The 11,535-nt window shown below is 35.2% G+C and overlaps 3 protein-coding genes across 3 annotated transcripts; 1 reads left to right on the top strand and 2 right to left on the bottom strand.

Moving 5' to 3' along the window:
- Window positions 1-88: 88 nt before the first annotated feature.
- On the bottom strand, window positions 89-2,253 carry LOC134657425 (uncharacterized). The gene has a single exon (XM_063512973.1). It carries the CDS (start codon window positions 2,219-2,221, stop codon window positions 95-97), a length of 2,127 nt encoding a protein of 708 aa, XP_063369043.1. The 5' UTR covers window positions 2,222-2,253; the 3' UTR covers window positions 89-94.
- A 3,050-nt stretch (window positions 2,254-5,303) lies between these two features.
- On the top strand, window positions 5,304-6,776 carry LOC134657465 (glycerate kinase). Its single transcript, XM_063513029.1, has one exon. It carries the CDS (start codon window positions 5,340-5,342, stop codon window positions 6,774-6,776), a length of 1,437 nt encoding a protein of 478 aa, XP_063369099.1. The 5' UTR covers window positions 5,304-5,339.
- LOC134657514 (uncharacterized) lies at window positions 6,777-7,783 on the bottom strand. Its single transcript, XM_063513089.1, has 4 exons — window positions 7,628-7,783; window positions 7,435-7,546; window positions 7,257-7,361; window positions 6,777-7,182 (listed from the first exon to the last, which is right to left on the bottom strand). The coding sequence occupies exons 1-4, from the start codon at window positions 7,723-7,725 to the stop codon at window positions 6,793-6,795; spliced, it is 705 nt and encodes a 234-aa protein (XP_063369159.1). The 5' UTR covers window positions 7,726-7,783; the 3' UTR covers window positions 6,777-6,792.
- Window positions 7,784-11,535: the final 3,752 nt, after the last annotated feature.

Genomic DNA, 11,535 nt, shown 5'->3' on the forward strand with positions numbered 1-11,535 from the left:
CAATGTAAATGTCATTTTGTTACATGTAAGTATGTAAAGAAATAAAAGTGATTTTAAAATATTCCATATTATTATTTAATAATAAAATTGTAAGTCAGTCTATATGTTTGTAACATTGGAAGCTTTCGGGCAGAATTTCAAAAGTTTTCATTATGATCTTCAGATCTGCCCTCTTACAAACTTCACGAATTGCTTTCATTCTGCAATTCCCATCAAAATCGATCCTACTTGAGTGTTCCCTCCATTTGCCAAAAATGCAATTGCATTTGGCCAATTCGTCTTTCACTGGTGCAACTAGTACACTGCATTTTGATGTCTTGCTTGCACATAGACTTAACGCCTTAAACGCTAAGTATCGCAAGTGGTTTATACAATATACAAACATGATTTCAGCGGGTGTATTCTTCTTTAGAGTTTCCAATATAGAGTTGCTAAGTTTTACTACCACACGCTTCTTGTACAGAGGCAGGTAGTCCAATATGTCATTCTGGTTACACAGTATAGCTAATATGGTACAGAACTTGTTAGCAGACAGGCAAAATGTGGTGAATATGTGCTTCCAAATCAGCTCCTCTGTGTTGTGAGACAGATTGAACAGGTGTCCATTTATTTGTATCCCAGACTGGCCTATACGGTTCTCAAGTAACTTGTAAGGGTTACATATGGCCGTGGAAAAGGATATCTTATAGCACATTTGTCCTGCATACACATTGCTAGCTCGACTCACTTGCATGGTATTTGTATCATAGCTGTATCCAAGGAAATTAATTGTTCTACATGATGGTATCCCTGGATATGAGAAATTTATCATAGTTTTCCCATAGTTCACATTGCTGTAGTTTGACAAAGCTTCGAGAAACGAAAATGCATCTTCAAGAGAGTCGGTGATATACAAATAGTCATCAACTACTCTGATGAAGAGTCTCAGTTGTGATGATGATTTTTGTAAATGAGAGAAATAAGTTTCATCAAGGTGTGTGTAGTAGAGCTCAGATAAAGCTGGTGAATACTTGTAGCCCTGGATCAAACCCTGTCTCCACTCGTAAATAGTGGAGCCTGCTCGGACTAAGAGAGGCTTATGGAGCTCTGTGACCATTTCTTTATATTGCTGGGCAATTTTTTTCTTCATATTCAAGTTGGTTTCAGCATTCTGGAAACTGCAATGTCTCTCATTTAGTATCTTCATGAGTTTTTCTTTATTTATGGAACCAAAGGCATTGCTTAAGTCTGTTTTTACGAAGAACAGTACAGGTTTGTTCTGTCTGATCCATTCTCGGTATAAAGTGTTGTATTGACTTTCTAATCTTTCATTGGGCTTTCCAGTGAGTGCTTTTAATAAGGCCATTCTTTCTCTCATTCTGTATCTGTCTGCTGGAGTGTGTATGTCCTGCTTATACCGAACTATTGGCCGGCAATCTTTGTTACCCTTTAAAACAAAGTGCAACTTCGGAATCTCTCTATTCATGGCTTTCAACTTCAGTATGTCATGAAGACTGTACATCATTTTGAATTTCTTTCCCAAAGAGTAAATATCACATTTCTGAAGAGTTTTCAATTTAACCATTTTCAGTATTTGCTTATCATAGTAACTTTGCCATTGACTTTTCCAAAAGAAATACAGTTTATTTTCATCAGCATCAAATTTACAACTTGTGATGTAAAAGTTTAAGCACAGCATTGGTGACAGTATATATTTCAGTATCCAATATAATATGTTGTTCAGAATATTTCGCATTTTATCACTTGATAATGTATTCCAAGGGCTTACAGTGAAATCCCAGTTTTCCACCATCCTTGAAGCTATTATATGTTGTCTCTTCATGCTAAAAACGACAGTTTTCACAAGTTTTCTAAATATTTTCGCATTATGATTACTTTCTAATAAAGCTTTGGGTAGAATTTGATACAAAGCATTTGAGCAGCAGTTGAAAATTTCTTCCTTTTTAACCGGTGACAAACCCTCATCTTGAGTTATTTTAGAAAAAAAGTTCCTGAAGTCTAGTTTGGAAGTGTTGTACAAATTCTTCTTTAAACTATTCAGAATAGCTAACAAGTCCTTTGGTGTTTCTCTTATCAACTGGTCGTCTCGTAAAACTTGATGCAGGAAAGCTGTATCGTCTTCAGTCTTCAAAATATTAAGTTTTACACAATTTCCAAATGATCTTATGTTTAATTTATTTACAAAGTGCTGCGATACACAAGTAGGATCACCAGCGTTCATCGTGTAACCATTTATTCAATTACAATAAAAGAACTCGTTAAAGTAAAATAATATAAACTTTCAGCGAAGTTACGCGTCGCCCCTTTCAATAGAATTCAAATTTTGCGGCGACTTGTTGAGACCTGCACAAAGAGTAAAGCAGGGGGGGGACACTAGGAATGTAGTTAACGTCAGTAAAGATGCAGGCGATTTCTATATTTTGCTCCCGACAACATACTATTGCGTAAAGTTGACTTCCGATTACACAAACTACGTCACCAGATGTCACTATAAAATTCATATAATTTTGGTGGCATTAATATTAAAATTAAAATAAGTACGAATTAATATTTTTAATTATTATGATTTTCAATTAATTTTGCGAAAAAATAAGAGTTTTGTTAAAATGTGATTTAATTATGCTGTTTGTTTATGCTGGCAACATTGCATAACCGCCAAGACCATAGAGGTACAATGTACAATCATAATTATACAGATGAAATGGGCGAGGAGCCAGTTGACCGAACGAGATGCACTTATAGAACTTTTAGTATGGAGTAGCAGAGAAAGCGCTTTTGAAATAACCCGACCAAATTACGTAGGTTATGTTTGGTAGGTTGTCAGGAACGTCAAAAAGTGTTTTTAATTTGGTCGCATCACGTATGTTCTGTCCCTCACGGGCGCACGCGTATAGCTCATCTAAGTATATAATACTAGGTATATGGCCAAGACATGAAATTTTTTAGCTGTCACTGGAAGAGCGTAAATTAAAAATATTTTAGTGATGGTTGAGCCATTTTCTTCGTTATGGTTTGGTTATGGTGCTGGAGGAAATTAGATTATAGCCCGAATGAAAACACATGCCTGCCCTGCCCTGCCATGCCCTGTTGTGAAAACCTCCAGAAAGTGCGTTGAGTTCTGTGTTATTTTCTTATTTTGTGCAATATGGACGCTATTTTAGAGTAAATTTATTTCGTGGTAGGTATCTAATAAGTACCTACTTTTGATAAGGCACGCCACTATCGATAAATCTGCTACAATGCCTAGACTATGTGCTTGTATTGTGCGTAGTAAATTAATCATATTTTCTTAATCATGTATTTTCTTGTGTGTGAATGCTTTTTCACCACACTCGCTTTCTTTTCTATTGTTTACCTAAAATTGTACTTTCCTAGCGATAATGTGATGTAAAACATGTATGCAATAAACATATTGAATTTAATATTCTGTTTTTTCCTTTATTCCATTATTGATAACATTAACCTTTTCCACATAATGTTAGGTCTACTTGGGCGGTTTACAAGTACATTTTTTGTTTGATTTCTTGTAAATAATTAAAGGTTTTATATTTTATACTTACTTTACTCCAAAGAGTAAAGTAAGTATATAGGTAAAGAGAGCCCTCTTGAAGCATTTTATGGAAACTCATTTGAAAGAGCCATCTCTGATTCTCCGCCGATACTAAGTATGTTTGTGTGCGTGCACAACTACATATGCATCCATACGTGTACTTTCGTTCCACATAATATTAGGTCTACTCGGGCGGTTTACAAGTCCATTTTTTGTTTGGTTTCTTGTAACAAAAACCTTTAATTATTTACAAGAAATCAAACAACAAATGTACTTGTAAACCGCCCAAGTAGACCTAACATTATGTGGAAAAGGTTAATGTTATCAATAATGGAATAAAGAAAAAAACAGAATATTAAATTCAATATGTTTATTGCATACATGTTTTACATCACATTATCGCTAGGAAAGTACAATTTTAGGTAAACAATAGAAAAGAAAGCGAGTGTGGTGAAAAAGCATTCACACACAAGAAAATACATGTTAATAAGAAAATATGAATAATTTACTACGCACAATACAAGCACATAGTCTAGGCATTGTAGCAGATTTATCGATAGTGGCGTGCCTTATCAAAAGTAGGTACTTATTAGATACCTACCACGAAATAAATTTACTCTAAAATAGCGTCCATATTGCACAAAATAACACAGAACTCAACGCACTTTCTGGAGGTTTTCACAACAGGGCATGGCAGGGCAGGGCAGGCATGTGTTTTCATTCGGGCTATAATCTAATTTCCTCCAGCACCATAACCAAACCATAACGAAGAAAATGGGTCAACCATCACTAAAATATTTTTAATTTACGCTCTTCCAGTGACAGCTCAAAAATTGCATGTCTTGGCCATATACCTAGTATTATATACTTAGATGAGCTATACGCGTGCGCCCGTGAGGGACAGAACATACGTGATGCGACCAAATTAAAAACACTTTTTGACGTTCCTGACAACCTACCAAACATAACCTACGTAATTTGGTCGGATTATTTCAAAAGCGCTTTCTCTGCTACTCCATACTAAAAGTTCTATAAGTGCATCTCGTTCGGTCAACTGGCTCCTCGCCCATTTCATCTATATATGATTGTACCTCTATGGTCTTGGCGGTTATGCAAGTGTTGCCAGCATAAACAAACAGTATAATTAAATCACATTTTAACAAAACTCTTATTTTTTCGCAAAATTAATTGAAAATTATAATAATTAAAAATATTAATTCGTACTTATTTTAATTTTAATATTAATGCCACTAAAATTATATGAATTTTATAGTGACATCTGGTGACGTAGTTTGTGTAATCGGAAGTCAACTTTACGCAATAGTGTGTTGTCGGGGGCAAAATATAGAAATCGCCTGCATCTTTACTGACGCTAACTACATTCCTAGTGTCCCCCCCCTGGACCTGCATAACGGACGAAAAGCAGCATCCCTGTCAATGTCACCCCTACAAGATACGTCCCAACTTACGAAAGTATATTGACAAGAAGACAATTGAAAAGATATAGATTCTATCTTTTTATTAGAGTTAATTTTTATGTAGGTATTTTGCCTTCTCATAAGGGATAAAAAGTACTCAACACTTTTACCTCATCTTTAATATACCATTTATAATTTCACTAACAAATGGTCATTTAACAGTGTGAACGAAACGCAACGAGCCTTAGCGTTTGACGTTTGTTATCACTGTTATGTCAATCCTTATCAATAAGCGGATGATAAGCGGCTTAAATGACCTTCAAGACATAAAATAAAGTTAATTCATTCATTTGTTTAGATTAATAATAAATATGGCTAAGACAGTGATACGTGACTTACTTCAAATTTTCAAAAGCAGTGTATCTGCAGTGCTTCCAGACAACCTGATAAGGAACTCTGTTAACTACAGCCCAGTAAATCAACAGCTAGTCATATTAAATGACAAGTATGATCTTCAAAACAAGGATGTTTACGTGGTTGGTACAGGCAAGGCCGTGCAAAACATGGCAGTGGAAATAGAAAACGTTATGGGACCTAAAATCAAACAAGGAATTATAAGTGTGCCAGTTGGGAGCCTGAAACATAGACCATCAGAAATACTAACCTATTTCGAAGGAGCCAAAAACAATTTACCAGACACAAACGCCGAAAACACTGCAAGGAAAGTAAAAGATCTTGTCACAAAATTGGGACATAATGATATGCTTTTAGTTTTAATATCAGGAGGTGGCTCAGCGCTGTTGCCATTATCAAAAAAGCCTATAACATTGGAGGAGAAAACTACATTGATAAAGAAGCTAGGAAATGCAGGGGCTGATATTACTGAGCTAAATTGTGTCAGAAAAGTGATTTCAGATGTAAAAGGTGGTCAATTAGCCATTCAAGCACAACCAGCACAGGTAGTGTCATTAATACTCTCCGATATTGTTGGTGATCCCTTAGACTTGATTGCGAGTGCACCTACAACTGAAAACAAAGATGATGCATCTATGGCACTGAATATAATAAAGAAATACAACTTATTTGATGACCTTCCAATGTCATTTAAAACTGTGCTATCTGATGATAAAAAGCAACAACTATTTCCAAAAGAAAATGTAAAGAATTATTTAATTGGAACTAACCAACTAAGTATAAATGCTGCCTTGGAAGAAGCAAGGAATTTAAACTATTTAGCTCTGACATTATCAAATATTGTAACAGGCAATGTAAAAGAAATAGCAAAGGCATATGCAACTCTCGCAAAACTGGTCTGTCATTTAGTGACCGGGAAAATGAACTTGAATGAAGCAAAGGCACATATTGGTAGCCTAAACATTCCAGGATTAAATCCCGAGATAATGAATCAGCTGGTTAAAGTTGCTGATAAAGATATTTGTCTGGTTCTCGGTGGGGAGATAACAGTGGAAGTCAAAGGTACTGGGAAAGGAGGCAGGAACCAGCAACTTGCCCTTGAGTTTTCTGCACTAATTAATGAGATGAGAGATGATTTTAATAAGTTTGAAATATATCTACTCAGTGCAGGTACAGATGGTATAGATGGGCCTACAGATGCTGCTGGTGCTATAGGATATTTAAATTTAGTTGTAGATGCAAAAAAGGAAAATCTGGACGTCACTATCTACTTGGATAAGAATGATTCTTATAGCTTTTATAAAGCATTTAGGTCAGATCTTCATGTTATTACAGGGCATACCAATACTAATGTAATGGATATACATTTAATGATAGTAAAAAGATGTACATAGAAATAATTTTATTTACTCATGAAGATTTCTTCAAGAATTTAGACAACAATGAATCCTTGTCCTTATCTTTAGCTTCCTTTAGTTTTGCCGATGTAAGCACAGCTTGCTTGCATAATCCAGCAAACTTATCCTTTTTCTTTTTATTATTTTTTATCACTTTGTCCGGTTTAGTACTGGCCAGTGCATTATTTTTGTTGTTGAGTGAGAATACTTCTTTAGCATTATAATAAATACTAGTTTCTGTTTTTTTCTCAATGGCTTGTTTGGCTTTTGGTTTAGTTTGTTTAAGTGTATTGCTTGGTGCCATCACAGGGGTTTTCTCATCTTTATTATTAGAAGTTCCGTCCTTTGTAGGTTTTAGAACTGTTGTCACTGTACTATGCTTGCAGAATGAGCATATCCTTTCCTGTGAAAAATATCAAAATTTCACTAATTGGCAATTGACAATATTAATCCATGAATATAGTTCTAAAAACTTACCATTTCATTACTTTTTAATAAAGATTTAGGATTGGGGTTTTGAGCAGTTGGTTTCCGAGATTTCAATCTTTTTTTCTGCCTTTTACTGAGTCTGAGGGGTTTGACCTGTAAGTTAAAATACATAAATCACTTATCGATTACATTTTTTAAACGAAAATGCACAGAAAGTCTTATTTACCTTAATCATGGTGTCCCTTCGCCATTCAGTGCAACAGTGAGGACACCTGGCTTTGGGCGAAAAATGCTTGTCTGGTAGTCCATATCCCTTTGTTACTTGCATACATCTCATTCTAGAAATATACAAAGCATATTAACCCACTTAAGTTAGTCCTATACAACATACAGTTAAAGAAAAAGTAATATGTACTTACAAATAATGACTCCTCAATATAGAATGTGTTTTATTTCTTTCTGTTTGGAGAAGAGTAGATGCGGCATTATATAGAAATCCAATATGTGCCCCTGCCATTGTAAAACTGTGGAAAAATAATTAAAGAACCCTAAAAGGGATAATAAAATTATAACCTCAATTCCTTTTCCAGACCAAAACAAATGTCAAAAACATATGTATTTTGAATGCATCGTTAAAGCCATAACAGACTACCGCACCGCATCGCGACTGTGCCACGGATTTAGAGTTAATAAAATATAACTTCATGGACTGTGCGGTCCAAATATATCTTTCTCGCTCTAACTTATAGCTGTTTTCACCACCCACCACCTTACTCAATCGATACGTGCGCCGCACCGTACTAAAGTTGCGGTGCGGTGCGGTAGTCTATTATGGCTTTTAGTGAACGCAGCCATAAGCTAATGAATCTATCCAAGACATTTCAAAAAACGATGATTGGTAAGAGAAACAAACCAATTGTGTGAATTGTAGCACTTGCCTCAAATAGACTTCGCCATGTTTGTTTTCCCGCCAAAATCTGTAACTGTCAAGCCGACCGTCGAGTGGCTTTGTTTATTGCGCGAAAGATTGTTTTTATTATAGATTCTTTGGCGGGAACTTGAAAAAAGTTGTCGGAAAATTTTCGCTCCAACTTTTAGAATTGCGATTTATTAGTTTAAAGTAGTTGAAACTAACTTAACTTGTATATATTTAATGTAAAATTTTGTAAATAATTATAGTTAGTGTATAAACAATGGCAGGTGGCGAGGGGGGCGGGGAAAACCCGCCCACCCTCAAGCGCTCCAAAACCGACGGCCAAGGCGGCACGGACGATGGCGGCGGGGGTGAGCAATCTAATAGTGCTTATTTACCGTACTTTAAACCGGACTACAAAAGACTATACCCTGAGAACTCGGGAAAACTAGAATTTAAAGTTTTTGTCGAACATGTGGACGCAAAGGACAGATTGGGAAATAAAAGTCCAATATTTCTCAACCACATATTCACAAATGGCATAAAAGGTGTAACGGCTATACAGCGCGTAAACGCTAACAAAATTGCAGTCGTTTTCAAGCAATATAATAATGCAAACAATTTTCTAAACAACACTGCATTTTTGACCCAAAATAACATGAAGGCGTACATACCGGCGACCCAAATCGAAAAAACTGGGATAATCAGATTTGTGCCAGTCAATATCTCTAACAAGGATTTATACACAAAGTTGAGCTCTATTTATGAGATCATAGCGGTTCGCCGCTTCACGAAAAAAGTCGGACAGGATCGTGTTCCCTTACAGACAGTGAGCATTACGTTCTTGTCTCATGTACTACCGGACAATGTACAGTACGATTTATTCTCGTACAGAATCTTTGAATATGTGCCTCCACTACTGCAATGTTTCAAATGCTTTAAATTTAATCATGCAGCTAAAGTATGTAACGGAAAACAGCGTTGCTCCATTTGCTCTGGCGACCACTTTTATAAGGAGTGTGACAAACCTAATGAGTTATGTTGTGCCAATTGTAGCGGCCCCCACTTGGCAATTTCAAAAGCTTGTCCTGTAAAACTTAAAAAAATAATGGAAAAGAAGACAAACATCACATATGCTTCTAAGGCTGAAACGAGAAAAGTTGAGTTTCCGGCTTTACCTGACAAAAACAAAACTGTAAGACCTGAAAAAACCCCAAAAACACAAACGCAAAAAACCGTTTCTTCTACACCAGCAGAAACCCCTAAATTTGACATTAAAAAAGAATTGTTACAGAATACAGATTTAATGAATGCACTGGTTAGCACTCTTATAGAATTAGCCAACAAGACCGATTCTAGCCCAATCACTAATAGTTGTATTAAAGATATGCTTATTAAAAACATTAAATAATGGATCCTACACACATTCGTATTGCTCAATTCAATGTTCAATCTATTTCAAATAAAAAACCGTTGCTAATTAACTTTTTAAAAGTAAATAATATTGATGTTTGTCTTCTTAATGAAACCTGGTTAAAGCCAACTACTGCTTTTAGAATACCTAATTATAATATTTACTGCAAGTATGGTAACAATGGACGTGGCGGAGTTGCTATACTTGTTAAAAATATATACAAACATACTTTTATACAGACTAACTTTTATGAAAGTATTCAAAATGTAGCGATCTCTATTGTGACTGACTTAGGGCCTTTATCAGTTTTATGTGTGTACTGTCCACCAAACCGTCCACACATAAGGCTAAATAGACTTAAAAATATAATTGAGAAATTACCAACACCTATAATAATAGCAGGAGATATCAATGCACATCATACAGCGTTTGGTTGCGCTACTAACCAATCGCGGGGTAACACCCTGTTCGATATTATAAGTGACTTAGACTTATGTATCTTAAATGACGGAAACCCAACTACAGTTACTTACCCCAGTCGAAATCCTTCAGCGATCGATGTTAGCTTCTGCAGTGCGAGTATAGCACCTATGTGCGAGTGGCAAGTCCATGATGACCCTATGGGCAGCGATCACTACCCTACTATAGTCAGTATATTAACATCTCTTGAAAAATATCAAATAAATGATCCAATAGATAAATTTATATACACTAAAGCTGACTGGAACAAATATAAAGAGCTATCAGAAGAGGTATTCTCTAATTTTCCTTTAAATGAGAATAATGATCCTATACAATTATATGACAAATTTAGTTCTGAACTCCAATTCTTAAAGATACAATGTATTCCAAAACTTACTAAAAATACAAACTTTATTAGCAGACCGCCGGTTCCTTGGTGGAATAAAAAATGTGAGGATAGTGTCATTAAAGCCTATGAGGCATTAAAATATTACAGGGCGAATCCATCTTTAGAAAACTATATTTCGTACAAGAAACTTAATGCTCTTAAAAAACGCACAATAGCAGAGGAAAGAACTAGTAGTTGGCGTAGTTTTTGTGCTTCTTTAAATCGATGTACACCTATTGGGTTAATATGGAACAATATTAAACGTTTTAAGGGATTAAAATCTAAGCAGATAATTAAAAATGATGAATTTATAGAACCATTTATAACTAAGTTAACCCAAGGTTGTAGTAACGATCCTAGCTCTATAGAAAGTTTATTTGAAAGTAACAATGAGAATAATGAGTCTAAGTATCTTATTGAACCTTTTACTTGGGAGGAATTTGTTGTAAGTCTGCAATCTAGGAAGAATACTACCCCAGGCTTAGATGATATACCATACCTGCTTTTAAAGAAGCTGCATGTTAATGGTCAACAAGTTTTGCTAAAAATAATGAATTTACTTTGGTTACAAGGGAAAATACCTCAATCTTGGAAAACACAATGTGTAATACCTATTTTAAAACCAGACAAACCTCCTAGTGAGGCCAATTCTTATAGACCTATTTCTCTATCATCATGTATTGGTAAAGTTTTTGAGAATATGATAAAGACTAGACTTGATTGGTATGTTGAGGCAAACAATATACTGCCTCCATTTCAAAACGGCTTTCGACGAGGTAGAAGCTGTTCTGACAGCTTCATATCTCTTATATCGGATTTAAAATTAGCTAACTATAACAAGTCACATGCTGTTTGTATATTTTTAGATGTACAAGGAGCATTTGACAATGTTGATCCTACAATACTTGTTAAAGTTCTATCTAATATTAAAATCCCTGGGAAATTATGCAAGTGGATATTCAATTTCTTAGACGATAGAGAGCTATATGTAAAATTTAATAACATACTCCATGGACCACGACAAGTTTTCAAAGGCACAATGCAAGGAGCAACGCTGTCTCCTCTTCTGTATAATTTGTATACTAGTGATATTGACTCATTTGTAAATAGTTCTAATGTTAATATACTGCAATTTGCAGATGATCTTGTA

The sequence above is a fragment of the Cydia amplana genome, chromosome 20 (assembly GCF_948474715.1).
Source record: "Cydia amplana chromosome 20, ilCydAmpl1.1, whole genome shotgun sequence".
NCBI classification, from domain to species: domain Eukaryota; kingdom Metazoa; phylum Arthropoda; class Insecta; order Lepidoptera; family Tortricidae; genus Cydia; species Cydia amplana.